General features: G+C 32.7%; 3 protein-coding genes across 3 annotated transcripts; 1 reads left to right on the plus strand and 2 right to left on the minus strand.

Moving 5' to 3' along the window:
- Positions 1-499: 499 nt before the first annotated feature.
- On the minus strand, positions 500-2,134 carry LOC124352908. The gene is made up of 2 exons (XM_046802634.1): positions 2,027-2,134; positions 500-1,045 (listed from the first exon to the last, which is right to left on the minus strand). The coding sequence occupies exon 2, from the start codon at positions 1,035-1,037 to the stop codon at positions 723-725; it is 315 nt and encodes a 104-aa protein (XP_046658590.1). The 5' UTR covers positions 1,038-1,045; positions 2,027-2,134; the 3' UTR covers positions 500-722.
- An 8,078-nt stretch (positions 2,135-10,212) lies between these two features.
- LOC124355868 lies at positions 10,213-11,554 on the minus strand. The gene is made up of 2 exons (XM_046807025.1): positions 11,427-11,554; positions 10,213-10,756 (listed from the first exon to the last, which is right to left on the minus strand). The coding sequence occupies exon 2, from the start codon at positions 10,747-10,749 to the stop codon at positions 10,432-10,434; it is 318 nt and encodes a 105-aa protein (XP_046662981.1). The 5' UTR covers positions 10,750-10,756; positions 11,427-11,554; the 3' UTR covers positions 10,213-10,431.
- A 5,485-nt stretch (positions 11,555-17,039) lies between these two features.
- Positions 17,040-18,707, plus strand: LOC124352910. The gene is made up of 2 exons (XM_046802635.1): positions 17,040-17,182; positions 18,168-18,707. The coding sequence occupies exon 2, from the start codon at positions 18,175-18,177 to the stop codon at positions 18,487-18,489; it is 315 nt and encodes a 104-aa protein (XP_046658591.1). The 5' UTR covers positions 17,040-17,182; positions 18,168-18,174; the 3' UTR covers positions 18,490-18,707.
- The last annotated feature ends 1,392 nt before the right edge of the window (positions 18,708-20,099 follow it).

Consider the following 20,099-nt stretch of genomic DNA (forward strand, 5'->3'; position numbering starts at 1 on the left):
TGGAATGTGTATTACCCTTCCTTTGACTTGCCCCGAAAGAAATATTATTTTTTCGTCAGACCATTTTGAAACACCAATTAATTATTAACGGTTAAGTAAAGATTGGGATGAATTTTTGTTCAATTTAAAAATTGAAACCAATGTAACAGGTTTTTGATTTGTTTTTAAATATATTTACATCATCCATACCTCTTTGTTTAATAATGATACATGGAAAGCAATAGCAACAAGTAAAAGTTGGAACAAGATTGGGATTTCAGAATAATTAATTTGATTTATAATGTGCAGATATGTACATTCCCATGTTTATAAATTGGAAGACAACACCAAGATTCATTTTTTACTTTCGTTGGTATTTTCTTGGGGGTAAATCACTTAGCCCAGGAGCCAACGATGCTTCCTTTACTCAACCAAGCTTTACTTACAAAAGTACAAGTAAACATATACTAGGTTTAATAATTACAGACGTCTAAGACAAGGGTTACTGAAATTAGATTGCTACCAAATTAACAGTTTATTAAAACAAAACATTAAATACGTAGACTTTCACTCCTTATACTTGAATATCAGGTAAACTATAAGTAGCTACTATATTTTAATAATATCTATTAATATTTGAATAGTAAGAACAATTCTGTTATAACTCAAATACTATTTAATCAATTATTGACATATTACAGATAAAAAATGGAATATCGATTTTCCTGCAAATACAAATTAAATTATTTGCCCCAGGAGCCACCGATGCTGCCGCCCACGCCGCGGTTTCTCTGACCATCGTTGGGGCCTCCGTAAGTCCTCTCCCAGTGGCTGTGAACCTCCGCTTGTACCCTACCGTCGTCTGTGACGTCCCATTTCTTGTTACTGTCAACCCGCACCACAGTGCCTCCGTTCCTCGTGGTGTCTGTCCTCACCGCCCAACCGCCTTCGTCCTTCTTGACCTCTGCATCAGGGAAAGGCATGACTTGCGGATTGATAACGCCCAGTACAGCCGCTACACACGCACAAACCAGCGCAACGAGTAAAGCGGTTTTCATTGTCAAAACTGTAAAAAGAGAATTAGTCAGTTTCACAAGTTATTGTAAAACGTTTCTGTATAGTTTATGCTGTAACACAAAAACGCAATGCAATCTTTTTAAAATCTGCTTATTTATATTACCCTAGTGTGAATCCAACATTTTTCATTATTTTAGTTGAGTTAGTAATTTTCAAAATGGGGGTTTTTCCTGTGTAGTAATGTAAAATAGCTGGCTAGCTATAATACATGTAGTTAAAAACGATTGATTTAATTTTATTTAAATGTTTTTGGGAAAGAAAGACATCCTTAAAATAATTTTAAAAAAACCTGATGACAATGTTTAACATTTGTCTAATTTGTCTAATTTCATATTTTGAAGGTCCATTCTAACGGAGGACCTTAACTTAACAGACGTATACTGTCCGCAATAACTTAATAGAGTTCCTCATTCAATAATAGAGCTGAAGAACAACCAAAAATAACAATGGGTCTACCTAAATTTTGAAAAATATAAAACTTCTAAATATGTTGTACGTACTCTTGAAGATTCGAATAGTGTAACCAGTTTGCTTCTCAATAATGTAACAACCGCCAATTCAAGAAAACTATCTACTAAGATAGTCTGTATTAAAAAACGTATACGACCTATATAATTGGTTCTAAGTTTCGCATTTTAATTTAAAAATTCAAGATAAATATTTATATATTTACGAAATCTGTAATATTGCAGAATGTAAGAATAAATTGTTGTTAATTTACCAAGCAAAGATAAAGTAGAATGTAAAATAATTTGAAAGTAGGACATAGAAAGCTATTTCAGTTTCAAAATTAAAACAGAACGTACATTAGAAAATGTACGTAATAAAACTGTGAGTAATTTTAGTTGCTTCCATTACGGTTAATGTAATTCATATGACTTACAAAACATCAAGAGTATGTAACCTCATGCACAATATTAGTTACAACGGAAGAAACACAAAACGACCAAATATCAGTACAAACACTTACACGGAGGAAGTAGACAGATGTGCTGATTTACTGCCTGAGTTACTAAGAGCAACTGTGAGATGTTACAAGTTGCTCGAAACTCTTTATTGCTGATCTCTACTGCCAAGAGCGATCACTGTGAAACCCTACTGTAGTTCCCTCGTATGGGGTTTATTACTATTGGTGAATTACTTGTGACTTATTTAGTAGTATTACGACTTTTCCTTCATTTATTTTGGTGATATAATTATTATTTGCTTTTGTGTTCTTTCTTAAGCAGTTTGTAATATTCTTTCTTAAACACTTTGGTATGAGGTACAATCGAAATTCTTTACATTTCATATAAAAAAGGACACATTAACACTAAATTATCTAAAAGACAGTCGTGTATACACCAATGAATATTGGAGTGCTTCAACAAAAAAGCTATCACAACCAAATTAATGGAAATAATGTTAAAAACAATTAATAACAGATTACTACACAGAAATAAAAACTATAAAGGCCTTTTATTCATTATAAAGTTTCTAAAGCTATGCCATAAAATTAAACTTCATATTTTACTAAAGAAACATCAAGCTAAGAAGAATAATTCAACACTTTCCTGAACAAGTTTCCCAATGTATATTGGGTATTCCAAGTAAATTTCTATAATATCAGATCCTTAATCGATTACAATGGAGGTTCAAGGATCTGACCTTTTTTTGAGGAATCCATCGTTAAACCTCCTCCCTTTTTTTACCTTCCAGTCAACTATCAGAAAAAAATCTTTTTGGCGTTTTAACCCTTTTATGGTACCTTTACCAATTTTTATTGGGTTTGTATTATTTTTTAATTTTATGTAGTATATTGACACCAATAAACAATTTTAGTAATGTTCATATTTTTGCACTAACCCTTTTTTTAGTAATTCCAAGTGGGACATATATGTCCCGCTGTCTTATAAGGGTCAGAGCTCTAAATTTTTATGTGAGACTTATATGTCCCGCTGTTCTTCAGTGCATTACTTTATTTTAGTTTTAATCATCCTTTTCAATTATTTATTTTATGGGTATTCAAATTTTCATGTATTATATGTAAATTATATTACAGTAGAGTCCCGTTATATCCGACCTAATTGGGACCGAGCCCTATTCGGATTATTGTGATTGTTCGGATTAGCCAGAATTACAGAAAAATACGGTTTTAAACTTGACAATGGGTCTATTTTGTTATAGAATTAATCAACATTGTTTATTAAAAACATGTTTTCTGACTGTTGCATTGTATTTCTTGACAAATAAACGTGTTTTGCGAATACTAAGCACATTTACAGTATTTAGTGTGAGAGTTCTATTGTTAAGCAATGTGAGTCATCCAATAAAACTCTCTTCAATGCGACAGAAGACAATAACTGAACTTATGTATTTTAACAATTAATATTGTACTCAATAATAATATCAGTAGCCTACTGTACGTCCAATTTTTTTTTTTTATTTCACTTCGTAATACAGTAATTTAACTCATACTTAACCTATAAGTTTCAATTTGGTACTGTATTTAACTTCATTATTTATGTACTGTTACCGTACACAATTTGTCTTAATAAAATTACTGTATGTCTATTTAATTTAAAGTTTTCCTTGTTTATGTACGAAAATGATGCACCCATTTTCATTTTTTAAGTAATTAGTTTTCTATAAACTGTTCATTATCGTTATAAATAATTTCCTCCTGGACCTGTTCGGATTAACCGACGTTTCGGATTACACGTGTTCGGATTAGCGGGACTCCACTGTAGTTAGCATTTGTAATATTAAAATTACGAAGTAACACAAACATTTCAATCAAGTAAAAATGTATTGAAAATACAAAATTAAGGCGAAACTCTGCACAAACAGTTTGATACTTACAAAGTTTATGTCTATGAAACTAAACGAGAGTATGCATATTGTAAAAAATTTAATAAATGTATATATGTATACATACACAAATACAAAAATGTATACTTACAAAGTAATGTCTAAAAAACTAAATTAGAATAATGTATATTGTAAAAAATTCAATCAATTTTTATGTATATAATGTATATCTATATAATATATTGTAAGGTAACAACATAAATTGATATTTTAATATTAAATAAACATGATTTCGGCTACACTCATTTCCTGTGAAAAATTTCGAAGCAAGGCACTGCACACAAAGGTACATCACAGTTTGAACACACTATTTTTCTTCTCTTTTCTTCATTTTTGTACTGCATTGCCTGCCCCCTACGTCGAGGTGTATGATTCCTTAGGGATATGGGGTTCCAACATTAACGTGACGATACCTCAGTTGGAACACCCACATGTCCAGGTTTCTTGTGGCAGAATACCACTGCTTTATTGCCTCTTCCTTTTCTAGATGAGAAACAAGCAATTAAGCTGGCGAGCCAAGTTGATTCTGAATGGACAAGTTATTGCCCCGAGCTTTGGTCAATTTCCACAAATTGAAATGAGTTGACAAGCGCCAACTCAAAAAAGAAATAGAACAGTCTATGCCACCATTTTCTTGATCGGCGGCCCACTTGATAGATGGCACGATGCTGATCGAAGTTGTCAACTCCGCCCATCAATGCATTATAAGACATAACAGCTTCTGGAGCAGATATTTTAATTTTTGAACCATCAGATTCTTTTCTATCGATGAATACAACATTTTTAGGGTCATGGACTGTAGAAAGTAGGCAGACATCCTTGTTATCCCGCCATTTTAAAGCACAAATGCCATCTTTGGTTCGAAAGGTGTAGTCTCCTCTCTTCAGTTCTGGCTTTTTGCTAGTTAAAACACTAAGCAACCCCACTCTATCACCTCGCACGTCCCACAACAGTAAAGGCCATTTTGCAGTAAGGTTTTTGCCAAGTTGAACAAGTTATCAACAACAATAAGTTTTTTCTGTGCCAAAAAAAGGTTCACACAAATTCAAAAACCACCTTCTCGCACATCAAAAAGGATGCAAATTGTTCATTTTGCTTAGAATCATCTCATTTTCCTATTTAAGCGTACAAAGCGTACAAACATATCCTGTTTCGGCATGGGCTAAACACCAAACTTTATATAACCTCTTTTGATAGGTTTCATAGGGTTGATATTGTTTCAAACTCGACCTAAACCTTGAAAGCCTCATCAACTACCAGGTTACCAGATGGTGTGTAGCATTCAAAGCACTTTTCCTCCATATGTGTAATCAAGGGTCTCAACTTGTATAATTTATCATAGTTTGCATCTCCTTTTTTTGGGTGATGAAGATTGTCATTGAGATGGAGGATCTGGACGATCTTTTTATACCTGTTGAGTGTCATTACCGGAAGACACCAGGAACATTCAGGAATGGATCAGAGCTCCAATAGTTCAACTGCCGATGGAAGTATGTGGATGCCCATCACAATTGTTACTCTGAAAAATGCTTTTAGTTCATGCACATCAATATTTGTCCAATTTCGAGCATTATTTTGGGTTGCATATAGGTTTGTCTGCTCACAAATCAACATGAGTAATTCATTATTAAAATATTGGCTAAAGTATTCAATTTCCTGGTGTTCAATACTGAAAATGTTCTGTTTGATTTTAGCTTCCGTGTCTTTGACTTTCCCTAAATTTGAACTAAATTCTTCGTCATACTCATCCCAACCCTCGCCTCTTTTCTTGCGTTAGTTTTTTTGTCCTTTGATTATTTTCCTCAATGGTGTAATGTTTTCGTTTATAGCTGATTTCTTTACTGCCTTTTTCATTTTCTTTCTTTTGGTTTTATCATTTTATGCATAGATCCTGTTTATTTTCCGTTTTATTTCCATTTTGTTTTACTGTAGGTATGGTCAAGCACTGGCAGACATGGTGGGTCATCTTCAAATAATCCATTACTTCCCCTTGATGTAGATGGTTGGGGGATAAATAGATCTTCAATAACAGGTTGAATTACAATTGGTGTATTCACACGTGTGGAAGTAGGCGTCGATTCTAATGAAGTATCTTTGAATTACGGTCACTAAATTCTAAAAAGTCATTTTCGCTGTCACCTTTAATGTCAGATGTGGCTGGTGGTCGTCTGGTAAACCATATACATACTCCCAGAATCTCATCTTCATTCAATGCCTGCAAATAAAAGATGACCGTAAGCAAAAAGAAACTATTCGAAAAATATACTTGATATGTACGTAGTAAATAAACCATTTACAACAAACATCCTGTGGTGGATGGTTATTGAGGCAATTATATTGACAAACAAGGACAAATAAAGATGAAGTGGACCCGATTTTCTATATTGATTGATTGAAATATTGGTATTTATTAATCTTATTTGTAAGAACAAAACTAACTAAAACATAACCTAACTAATATAGATATTTTGGTTGTCAATATTGATGGTTTTACTAATCGATAAATAAACTCAGCCCGATTATATTCCATGTGGTTGGTAAACAACAATAATGTGTAGATCTAATAACATTTTAGTTTGGGCTTATGTATTCTTATTATTACTATTTGCACCATTTATTTCTGATTATCTGCCAAAAGTTAAAAAGGTGTAGTAAATATAATGCCATTATATACTTTATTGTTAATATTATATCGTGTAAGTGTATTATTTTATAAAACAATACAAAAAATATTGCATAATGTAGAATAAAAGTTATACGTCTTCATCCTCAAGGACAGTCTGGGACAATAGAGTCCACTTGGAAATTAGTACCTAAATAAGTTATAAACACTAAACATTATTCTAAATAAACCATTATATTATATAAGATGTTGTAAAATCAATTTAAAAACAGTTATACTCACTTTTTCCATTTTAAAATGTATGAGTCGTTGTAAAAAGTCACATAACCCAACTTTCTGAACGTTCCAAAACTGTCAGAAGAAGAAAAACGTGCTAAATCAGCTTGTAAACCACATTTAGGTGAAGTTTCCACCCCCCCCCCCCCCCACCCCCCCCCCCCCCCACCCCCCCCCCCCCCCACCCCCCCCCCCCCCCACCCCCCCCCCCCCCCACCCCCCCCCCCCCCCAAAGAACGAAAGTCAATTTGATTATGAAATTTTCTTTTAGATTTTATATTGTCATTAAATAAGAGCGATCAAAATTTGCCATTGGGAGTACGTATAATTTTATAAGTATTTGGAATAGGTATAAGTAATTTGGGATAAGTATCGACAATTTTAAAATGCCGATAACGAATAGTTACCTCTTGAGTAAAAGTAGGGTAGGAATCTATGTGTATGATGATCAATTTGCCCATTACGTCACAGAGAGTGTGAGAATTGACACCTGTGTCAACCCTCACTTCACTGTCATGACGTCATCTGTTATTAGAACTACTAGGAAGTACTCGTTATCTTACAGGTATCCAGTTTCACCTTAAAAATGGAACAAATTGTGTTTTATACATTACTAAAAACAAAGTGAACGTAACCGAAGAAAAGATGGAATTAAGGGATGAAATTATTTATGGGAACTTTGAACATTATGGGAAACTATTCCCTAATAATAGGAAAAAATTTAAAAAGACCTAATTCTTACAGTTGGAAGGGCAAATAGAATAACTGACTATGGAAAACGTTCAAGTGGTTGTTCATGATAACCAGACGACGCGACATATTAAACATAACGATTATTTATAAAACTGTATTTTTGAACTAATTGGTAACTACTTAAACACAGGAACACGTTAGTATTCGGCTCTTTTGTAAACCTTGTGAGTGTATGGAACTTAATGTGGTTCAATCGATTGTAATAACTACTTGAAATTTTGAACAAAATTTTGGTCACATCACTTTACGATTCCTTTGATGAAAACAGGAAAAATAGAAAATGTCATTCCACGAGAACATGTAGCATTTGAAACAAAAGTTGAGGGCACCGTATAATTAGGTTCAAACAAAAACAGTTGAAGATCACGATTTGAAGTTCTTACATCGTGTTCATCAAAGCTGATTTGAGCATTCTTTCATGTTTTCTATTTAGAAGAAAGTAATGTTTAACAGAAATGTTATTTAAAATTTATATTCTATAAAAACGACATAGCATTTCTTCAAGACATAAATCACTATAATACAAGTCACTAAAGCTATATATCATGTACATACTGTGGACAGGTCACATTATTATTTTCCAACGTTCTAACTTGGGCTATTTACAACATTGTCTAGATTTCCTACTTTAAATGGTTTCACTCGTGAAGTGACCAATTTATTTTCCTTATTTTTATAAGGAAAGTCATTTACTTATTACAAGCTATGCAGCCTTCGGTACGCAGCACCCGGTACGTATTGCTGGACACGTGCAGTTAATTATAATATGGCGGACCTAAATCGTAATCTGATTCTAAAGGAAGTATAATCCACCAAGAAAATGGTGAAAAGTGGACTCTCCCTAAGATCCAATTTGCCAGTTGAGCTGTGAAATGGTTTGTTCCATCATTTCTAGAGTTTCTAAGTAAAACATAGTTAATGCTCCACAGATTCAAATTCCGAGCCCGGGCGTTGGTTTCCAACACATTTGGAATGGGATATTGCAGTAGTAGCTACAGATAATAACTAATACCGGTACATAAATCAAAGTATGTTTACAAATGAATGTGCAAGTTAAGTATGTGTAACTAAATACCGTTCAAATGACATGTAGCCTATATGTAGCAATAATCTTATTGATATTTGTGAAGTTAAATAAAAAAATGAATAAATAAATAATACGACAAATAATAGATAAAATACAGGTTACAATTAAGTCCCGGGACACCTTAATATTATCTTAACCATCACAAATGTTTACAATGTAAATGAAACATGAAAGAAGCCAACATTTCAAAAAGTACCTTGTGTACCCTTTTGGACTTCATAGTGCAACATTTTTTCCTTTTGCAAACTAAAACTTCAATTCCGGCCTTTTAAGAATAACTAAATAAACATAAATTATATTTTACAAATAAAAACCTTTACTTTAGTATTTGACATTTGTTGTGTCACTGTTATACTTTCACAGATACTAAAAAATAATACAAAATCTGATAGCAACAATGCTTTGAAACTTCATTAAGTCGCCATTTCGGTTAGACTCAACCTCATGAGATCGGGTTATGCGGTTGTATTCTTGTAATAAATACTTTTAATTTGATATGCTACCTGACCTATGCTCCTATTAAAACTGTTTCTCTCCTTGCAGGCCGTTTACCTGGGAGCGTAGCAGTCCACTGAATATGTGTTAAAATATTTTTTCAAGTGCACTAAAAATATGTAAAGTTTTTATAGAACTGTTTGTAATGGTTAAAATAATATTAAGCCGTTGCGAGACTTAATTTACACCCTGTATAATAAATAACAATAAAATATAAATATAATTTAAAATAATATAATGAAACACGTTTGAAACTTTATTCAATGAAAATGCCTCACTCCACCGGGATTTAAACCTTTTAGGAGCAAGGTTACCGGATGAGAATGTTATTATAATACTATAGAATTCTGCCTTATGTCCATATGTTATTTTTATTTGGCAGTTTAAATAATCTAACTTTGGAAAGACCAAATACCTCTTAAACGTCTTACGACTGGAACACGGATCACTGACCTGTAAAAATACTAATCGCTGTGGAAGTTTTTGACAAATTGAGTATATTTGGTTTTGCGATTACATTGTATATCCTTTATAAATTTATTTTGTATTAGTAAAAACCTCTAATTTCATGAATTTTGGTATGGGAGATTGAATAAAGTTGCGTTTTTGAAACTTTAAGAAGCATAATATTACGAGTTTTTATGCAAAATTGTACTTTGGTTTAACCCAATTTTAATATTATATTATTCTATTACACACGTACAAGCAGAAAGGCTGAAAACAAAGCACTTTCAAAAATTATGTTTCATTTGATTTGTTGGCTAAGTGTTAAAGAAGCTTATCAGTCGAGGATCTGTAAAATTTCCTCCCCTGCCTCCCCGCAACCTCGAGAACAAATTGGGTTATAGGCTTGAAATTATACTTAAACTTCATAACTAAGGAGACTTCCAATTTGAATTAAACCTGATTTCTACATGACTAGGATTTAGTTCATAGACACATAGACCTAATTATTTTTTAATATGAAATAGCTTCTACAGCTGGTTTTTATTTGGTAAAATCATCAATAATAACTATCAGTTAACGAAAAACAGTAAATAAAGGAGAACTCTATTAAGAAATAACAATAATATTAATAAAATCAATTTATTGAAACATAAAATCGTATTTAATAAACACTTGAATATCAAGTAAAATAAATAAATCCATTAGTGTTCTAGAACGTTGACATTTCCTTTCGAAGTATAGTCTGGGAGAGTAACCAAGAAAAGGTAAAACCTAACTAATAATAAGATCAGTTTACAGTCATAACGTTCTCAAAATGAAAGTCTGAGTGAAATAATCAGGACAATTATTTGCCCCAGGATCCTCCGATGCTGCCGCCCACGCCGCGGTCTCTCTGGCCGTTGTTGGGGCCTCCGTAAGTCCTCTCCCAGTGGCCGTGAACCTCCGCTTGTACCCTACCGTCATTTGTGACGTCCCATTTCTTGTTTCCCTCAGCTCGCACCACAGTGCCGCCGTTCCTTGTGGTGTCTGCTCCCACCGCCCAGCCACCGTCCTTGTTCTTCTCCTCTGGCTGGGGAGACCGTGGCTGACGATTCGAAGAAGGTAAGGCGAGGGTGGCTGCTGCACACGCACACACCAACACAACGAGCAGAGTGACTTGCATTGTCAATCTAAAATACATATATTATATCAATTTATTTTCAATAAAAATATAATTATTCATAGACGCTAAACTTTAACTAACGTTTCTTAGAGTTCGTATTGAACAGATATAGTGTTTGCAGATCCGATTTTGGAACTATGTTAAAATCAAGGGTACGTGTTTAAAATATATATTGGGCAGGGACTCCACATAGAGATATGCATGCTAGTATTTAAACTGCGTTATCCAATAAATGTGTGAGTTTTAAAATTTTTATATGCCTTTAAAATGAAGAACTAAAATCTGTTTAAGCAGAGATAGTTTTGAATTTGTAGGCTATGTGCTATATTTAACCCACACAATCCTACTGATACCTACAAGGTCTATTTGGGCCAGTTTTATTACATGTCTTAGTCCTCATTAGTTTTCCGAAAGAAAAGGAAGTGTGATAAATAAAATACACGTCTCAGAACATATATCAAATGTGTTTGTTAAAATATAAAGTATTAAGGACTTATAAAACATGTTGTTTGATAATTTTAATATAATAAAATTTGAAATGTGTTAAAATAATCATAAAATTTATAAACTGAATTAAAGATGCCAACAAAACATATAAACTTCTCGAGATCGATAAAAACATTAAAAATTACTTTGAGATAAAAAAAAAACAATTATATTAAGGTTAAAAAACGTACCTGTGGTTGATATAGAAACTCAAGGAATGAATTTACTCAAGTAGCAGTAGAGATGTGATGGTGATAGAATTAATGCTTGTATATTTATACCCATCAGTCGGGGAACTACCAGTCCTGTTATTCACAGAGCTGTGGGTTTTGATCTGAGACGCGGAGTTTAGTCAAGGCCGTGATGACGTCATATCACGTTGATTACTTCACAGTCGTATCAAGTAATAGTACTATGTAAAAGAGAAGTCAAGTCAAGTCAAGAATGTAAAAGATATATTTTATAAAGCAGTTAATAATTTTTGTTCGACTATCGTTATTTTTATCTGTAACTAAGGTTTGATTATTAATTAGTCTACAATACGCATTACAAATCAAAATTAAATATTTTACAATAAAGTAATTTGATAGAAAACCATTGGAATTTTTAAAAGGTGTAGAAAAAATACATCTCATTTAAAACTTTCAGGATTGAAACTCCATATTAAAAACTGTTCTGGACAAATAAAATTGCTATCAGCAAAAGCTCATACCAGTGTAGTTGTGAAAGAATTCTGATGGAGCAGTAAGTACATATATATGGTTTAATTATCTTATACGGTTCCAAGTGAATATAAAAACATCATAATGAAGGATTCAATTAACTAAAATACTTGTATTATTTTGGCATTTTCATCGTTTAAAACCGAAATAAGAGATTTGATACTGATAGGGTCACATTGTTAACGTGTTGTTATATTCTAGTGTTAGAAACGAATCCAAGTATTTGTGATTTAGTGAGCCATTGATAGACATTACAATTGAAATCATTATTGATGTTGCACATGATTATGAAAAAGCTAGACAAAGAAAACTGCTTAAATTTATCTTAATAAAGCTAGGGATCATATCTTTTCGTGTTTGGCTTCAGAATGACGTCTCTATTGAGAGAGAAACAGATCCTTCCTGGAGCAATGGGACAGGACATTCACAGTTTACAACAGGTGACTCTCCTCATTTAGGAGTAACTTATCTCATAAATGGAATGGAAAATGTCACTGTTCATGCCAAGGTTCCAAATGATATCCCAATTAGAAGTCTCTTTGAACTCTGTCCTACAGTAGAGAGACAGGATAGAGTGCAGAGATTGGAATTCTCCAAATAAACATAGTCTACCTGAGAGATGTCTCTGTTTATGGCAGAGTTCTAGAGGATACTGACCCTCTCCTAGGAGTTTACTGATACGTGACATAGAGCAATTAATTAGAAAGAATGGGTTTCCAAAAAGTATTTTTTCTCTAATGACCTACAATTACCTCACGGGTGCTAAAGCGCATTTCGTTTTTCATTATAATGTTCTGAGTTACGTCCTTGTTGGAGTCAATGTAATTTATGAAATTAAAATTGCAACGATATCTCTAAATAACCATAGAAAACCTTAAATCGGGTAGGGCAAGTTTTGCACAGTAAATTATGTAATGGTATTCGAGAGAGTCTATTCACTATGGTGTGGAGCAACAATAGAGAATAGGACAAGTTTTATTATTTTGAAGAAATAATGTAAAATTAAAATTAACATGTTTTCTAACCAAATAACGATACTAATCGGCGTCACTAAACGTTAGTGATGACAATCATTCAACGTCCTAATATGGATTCCTAATAGAGGACAGAAAAAGTAAAAAATACAATTTTTAAAATAATATTAAACCGTAATCAATGGTACAAAGCAATAAAAAGTTATTTAGTGCAATTTTATGATAGAACACCTTTAAGTATAAATAAGTTTAAAAGAGTATAATTTACTTAAAACACTTATTTGTATGAGTTATTGGTTGCTGAGATTGCATTACTTTGTTGATTATACATTAAATATTTAATTAGGTTTCCGGCAAGGAAGATTAAATACCTCTATGTTCAATTTATACTTTCATAAATAACCTTTCAAATACACAGACACTCCCACCACTACAATGCTATTGACATTTTAGTGGCTACTATGGCATTAAATATTCATTATAGCTACTTTCAAGTGGAACTGTCCATATTATCATACATCGCATTCGAGATTGTTATGTTGTAATAACCCTAGTGACATCAATTTTGTGTAGAGCTTTGCACTTATATAGTGATTGTAAAGGATAATAAAAGGAAAATATCAATATAACGGATAGTTTTGGGACGGTTTTCTTACGAAATACGTTTCGTAATATTAGCACCAGCGTAAAAAATTATGAGATATTGGCTTTAATATACCACATAATTTTTGACACTGGTGCCAAATATTAAGAAACATATTTTGCAGCAATTTAATTCCAAAACGTTCCATTATGTAGATATTTCCCTATTATACCAGTACTTAGAATTGTTGCATAAGTGCAACACTTTTTTAATTAATATTTTGATCAGAACGATTGCGGAGTGACACGACTGTCTAGTACGCGTACAAGTGTCGTTATAATGTAAACACAATTTTCAGAATAGTCCTTGATTTAACATAACTTTATTGACCTACTTACTTATAATGATTGTGATTGTAAAATTTCTTGCAATTTCTTAATTTTCTGTTAACCCTTTCCTCGTGTTTTCTTTGTGTCCTTTTTTCCTTATGTTTAAGAAAACGAATTTTAGATTATGTTCTAATAATTGAGTACAAAAACTGCGGACCATTTTTAGTTAACCTCGTTCGAAATAGCTAGTGAAATTTTAGGTAGTAAATGAGATTAAAAATTGGATCATACTGCCCTTAAAAGCGACTTTCAGAAAAACACAGAATAAAAAACATAGTTTTGTGAAATTCGCACACACAGAATCTGTTGGCTTTCAGTAATTTAAAATTATTTAGATTATCGAATTATTTGCTTAATACAAGCATTTAACAGTCTTTAAATTGTATAGTAAAAGTTAAATAGTAACTTTTTCTTTTATATCTAATAATTAATATTTGCTAAACATGTACAGTTAAAAGTATATTAACAACGACACTGTTGACATGTTGTTTCTTTATAAACTCAACAAAATTTAGAGCTAAAATTAGTACATTAGTTCAAAAGTACAGTTAAGAAAAGTTTCTTCTAGCATAGTTATTGCCGACTGCTTCAAAGGAAGTCTTTAGAGTCAAATTCCGACCATCTTATGTTTTAGGACATTTTCTAAAGTATACGAGTACTTATCTAATCGCCGAAATCTAAAAACGGCGCTGCAATTTATAAATGGCGTGAAAACTAATTGTTACTCATTAGAAAATCTATATACTTTGTTTTTGTAATATTATATGTAATGTAATGAGTGATTTAAAAGCCAAATGTGTAGATCCCCTGAGTTAAAATAGATTTATCATTACCTTTTCTAATTATTATGAATTTTTTAATTAAAATTTTAAAACATTCAAATACTCTATCGAAGTAATTTCAAACAAATAATGTAATGTGTTCTGATTGTGTCGGATATTTATCAGATATTAGACACTTGAACACTATTAAAACTAGATCATCCTACAATATGTTAATTTCAATTCCTATCCTTTTGAAGTATAATTTTTACATACATGAGCAAAATAGCAATTAATAAAATTCTTAAAATAAATTTCAAAACAGTCAACAACCTTTGGATCTCTCATTGTTTTAGTTTGGGGGTTATATGTAACAATAAGTATGAACCCCCCAGCCAATAACTCGAAGCCGTCACTGCAGGGGAGATTGATTTCCTAGAATGTTTTCCGGAGGTGAATGTTTTCGGATCTTTGCAGTTATTTTAGTAATATTATTATATATGGGTGGCCCGGTCTCTATAAAACCTTCGCGGAGAGTACATGGCTGTAGAAGATGTATATTTAAATCAATTACAATGTATGCAAAGGTACAAACAGGAGGAAGCTGTACAGTAACGGCGATTCATATTTTTATTCTTTACATATACAAAGGCAAATGGTACAACATTTTTAACATGTTAAACAAACAAGCTCAAGGGAACAGCCAAAATTCTCCAAACCATTAATGGATTAGATCTAACTAATAATTGTGTATACACTGTAGAGTATAAAAGAAAATGTGAACTTTCATTAAATTCAAAATATACAATAAATTACTCTAGGCGCCTTGTCGATGGATTTATTTTGACCAAATTTGGTATGTACGTTGAGTACAAGTGATTATGACATAGGAGGCTCGGGTAGTACGATGGGGGTCCAGCCCCTAGGTAAAACGTTTTTTGAAACGCTCTATGAGTCTCTGAAATTTAGTTATATACCATTAAGTAACACATTTTAAATAAATCACATTTATTGATCTCCTTTGTATTTTATTGGATAAAAAAGGCTGAGCTGTGGGCTAAAAACTATATTCTCATGTTTCATGAATGTAACTCATGTGTTTATTTTTTTTTTCAACGAATGTGTAGTAATCGAAATACGAACAGACATGAATAAAAGAATGTTTTGAGACATTTAGTAACCCATATCGGTCTAGATAAGTAGAAATAATTTTATATATAACTTTCACTGCCTGGAACTCCGAGAATCTGGGAGTTTAGTGGATGGGACTAGAGGACAAGATTTACAAGATGACGAAAGCTTACAGAAGTGGTAAACATGTAGTGAGTATGAGCTCTGAGATTCACCTAGACTTACTAGGGGCTAGGAGCACACACCTCTATTTCAGTTGCAAGAGTTCGGGAGCTTAGCCAGAAATTTACGGACTCCGGAACCTCCTAGTACCTTAGAATTACAATTGGCTCAAACATTCCGCAGGACGGGAGTTTCCAGAGACCTCGAACTCAGGTTTCAGGAGACTCCACAGGTCGGAAACGCCTAAGGCTCGGAAGGTCCGGCAAGCTCTAATACCTAGTTCCTTTTAGATGTAAGTCCCGTAAACGTCATCAGTGAACTTATGCTAAAAGCTCCTTAATACTTAAGCAGCCTTTGATAATATATAATTATTCTAATATGAACAGCTTAACAGTACTCAGATAATCGTAAGAACCAGGCTTCCAGATTCTAGAATGTTCCAGAAGTATTCTTATAAAACATTGTAAGGCTTTCAGACATTAGGTAATTCAGTGCCTGTAAAAAGGAAAGGGAGTTAAAAGGGAAATTCAAATTAATTGGCTACATCTTTCTTACTCCTTTGAAGTTAAAAAAGAGAAATTCGTATGCAATACCGAAAATAACTTTGGGAACTTGTTTCAGAAGAGGGTTAAATTATTATTCTCAGCTTGATGTTTCTTTGGTTAAATATGTAATCTCATTTGCAGACATATCTTTAGAAACTTTATATTTCATAGAAGATCTGTTTATTTTATAGTGCTATATACAAAATCTGTTATAAATATTTAGTTCAAATCCATTTCCATTGATTTGTATGTTAAAGCCTTTGTAACTGTTTTAAAACTGTCCCCATTTTGTTAGATTTGACGAAATACTTCAATATTATACACAATGTGAATACACAGTTGAATACCTTTTACACAATTTAGCGTCAATGTGTATTTTTGTATGGATTTTTTTAATGTTCTATTCTAATTTATACCAAAGTGTGTAAAAATCAACTCTAAAATAAAAAAAAAATGTTATCACATAAGAAATAAGGAAAAGTCGTAATACAACTGAATAGGTCAGAAGTAATTCACCAAAGAATGATAACCCCATGCGTGGAAACCACAGTAGAGTTTCACAGTGACCAGTCTTGGCAGCATATATCAGCAATATATAGCCTCGAGTAACTTGCAACATCTCACAGTTGCTCTTAGTAACTCAGCGTCTACAGTCCTACATCTGTGTCTACTTTCTCAGTGTAAGTGTTTGTACTGATATTTAGTCATTTTGTGCTCTACTGCCACGACATGTGCATGAAGTTACTTGCCATTGATAAAAGGATATTATCAGAGTAAATATGAAAAAATTGATTGCACTAAAAGCAACAAAAATCACTCATAATATTTTAACGTAGATTTAGTAATATACGTAATGATGTATAATTACATCATAATTGAAACCGGAATATCTTTTAATAACCTACTTTCAAATTATTTTGTGTTCTACTTTATCTGTGTTTAGTCAATTAATAACACTTTCTATCTTACATTCTGCAATAGTTGAGATTTCGCAAAAATAATTATTGTTCGAACCAAATATTCTTTGTTAACTTGAATGAACTGTATAAATTAATGTCTAAAGAGGCATTTACTCTTATATTTTTACGATATATACATATATTTGGTTGGATAAAAATCAAGTAATAAACCTAATCTACTGTACGTACAACATATCTAGAAGTTATGTATTTTTCTAAAGTCAGTACGTCCATTCAGCCATAGTTCTTTTGAAATTCTTCTATTTAGACTTTAGGAACCCTAATAGGCCCTTTCGCCTATTGAATGAAGATACTCAATAAGTTTGGGGCTTCAAAATGTGAAATTAAGCAAATTTAACGCAAAAATGTTAATTGGTATTTCTTTTTTACCTTTAAAAGGGATTTTTCAATACGTACTAATACTACAAACATTTTAATTAATCTAAAATTTGCGTCTGAAGCCGAATGAAAATTAGAAACTGTACTAAAACAAAATTCCGATAAATATAAATGAATTTTTCTCAAGTTTGATATGATATTACTAGTAACAATAACGGACATATCTCGGTAATAATATAAGTTGCGTTCTCAATAATATCAACAAGCAGATATAAAACAAATAGCATTGATATTTTGTAGTATAGCATAAACTCTACAGAAATGTTTTATCAAGACTTATGAAATTGACTTAAAACATTTTTTACAGCTTGAAAATGAAAGTCACTCTACTCCTTGCGCTGGTGTGTGCGTGTGTAGTGGCTGTGTTGGGTAGTGTCAACCCGCATGCCTCGACTTACCGCCCACCAAGGGTCAAGAGGGATGATGGCGGCTGGGCGGTGGGGGCAGACACCACGAGGAACGGCGGCACTGTGGTGCGGGTTGACAGTAACAAGAAATGGGACGTCACAAATGACGGTAGGGTACAAGCGGAGGTTCACGGCCACTGGGAGAGGACTTACGGAGGCCCCAACAACGGCCAGAGAGACCGCGGTGTTGGCGGCAGCATCGGTGGATCTTGGGGCAAATAATTTAATTGATGTTTGTTGGAATCAAAATTCCATTTTTTGGTTTTTAATTTGTAAAATATAGTTTACATGTATTTAAACTATAACAAAATTGTTCCTAATTTTCAATTCTTAATAGATTTTAAAAATCTAGCACCAATAGTGTTACTTGATATTCAAGTATAATGAGTGTAAATATGGTTTGATTGTTTTATGTTTTAATAAAAAATTGTGAATTCGTAGCAATCTGTTTTCAGTACCCCCTCGTATATGTCTGTAATTATCATACCTGTAAGTTTACTTGTACTTCAGGAAGTAACAATTGAATATAAATGAATATCGAGGGCTCCTGGGCAAGTGATTTTCCCTCAAAAAAATACAAATGTCTTAACGCACTGATAACATATGTGAACAATTGAACATAAAATAATTATAGTGAAAAATCAAATCTTGTTTTGTTATTTTTTACTGAGTTTTGTGGTTTCCCACGTGTAAATAATAAATAAGAATGTATGGATTGTATGTATATCAATAACAAATCGAAAATCAGTCAATTTGATAACTGCTTGTCACCGAAAATTCGGCCCAAGCATTTACGTAACCAGTAAAAATATTTTTGGTTTTGTTTTAAAATGGTCTCAAACAAATAATTCCTTTTGGGCCAAACGAAAGGATATATATATAATGATTCGATACTATCGTATATTTGCCTAGACACTTAAATTTTATCATGTTATTAAAGGCTATATATTTCAAGATTTGTATAGCCCATGTCTTGAAATTTGCGAGTTATGAAACACGTGTAAGAACAACAAAAGGTTTTGTAAATTACTTTAAAGTTCTAAGAAACTGTGTTGTTTTATTATACAACGCATAACAATTGATATACAACCATTCCTTATATATTTAAAGTATATGTAATGTTTGTATATATAAAATACGCCCATCATCTTGAAACTTTACTTTACTAATGATTCATATTTCATCATGAAATATAAAATTTGGTATTGGGGTTAAAACTGACATATTTTTCAATTTACAAGTGGCGCAATGTTACGAGTTTTTTTGTACAAGATCGAGAACAAATTGAGCTATGGACTTGAAGTTTCCCATGAAACTTCATATCTATAGAAGCAAACAATGAGTTATGATCATTTTCCCCCTCCATGTCATTTGGGTGAGCTTAACTGTCTGCATGATATCTCAACAAGGGACTGAGTAAAAATGGACTTGAAATTTTAACGATCTTTAATTATATAGGTAAGTTAAGGTAGTTAATATCCATCTATGGGATTTGGCTGAGCTTTAGTGAAGTTTAACAGAGAGACGATATCTAGTGAATTGAATAATGGGGACTTTAAATATGGATTAAAACTCATTTATACGTTACAAGGTTGAGTTCGATGGTGTTACATGCTCTCTTCTGGATGTCCCTCATCTGGCCAGGATTCCCTTTGAGATACTCCATTGTCTTCAAGCAGCGGAAGGTTTAGGGAGTCAGGAGTATAGAACAATAGGATGAACCACATTTCATAAGGATGTCGTTGAGATAACGCGCAGTCTCCAGCAAAGTCTGATATGCGGCACAAGGTTCTGGTTTACTTCTATATATCACTTGTAAGTGCTCGCTAATC

Source organism: Homalodisca vitripennis, chromosome 1, assembly GCF_021130785.1.
Source record: "Homalodisca vitripennis isolate AUS2020 chromosome 1, UT_GWSS_2.1, whole genome shotgun sequence".
NCBI lineage: Eukaryota > Metazoa > Arthropoda > Insecta > Hemiptera > Cicadellidae > Homalodisca > Homalodisca vitripennis.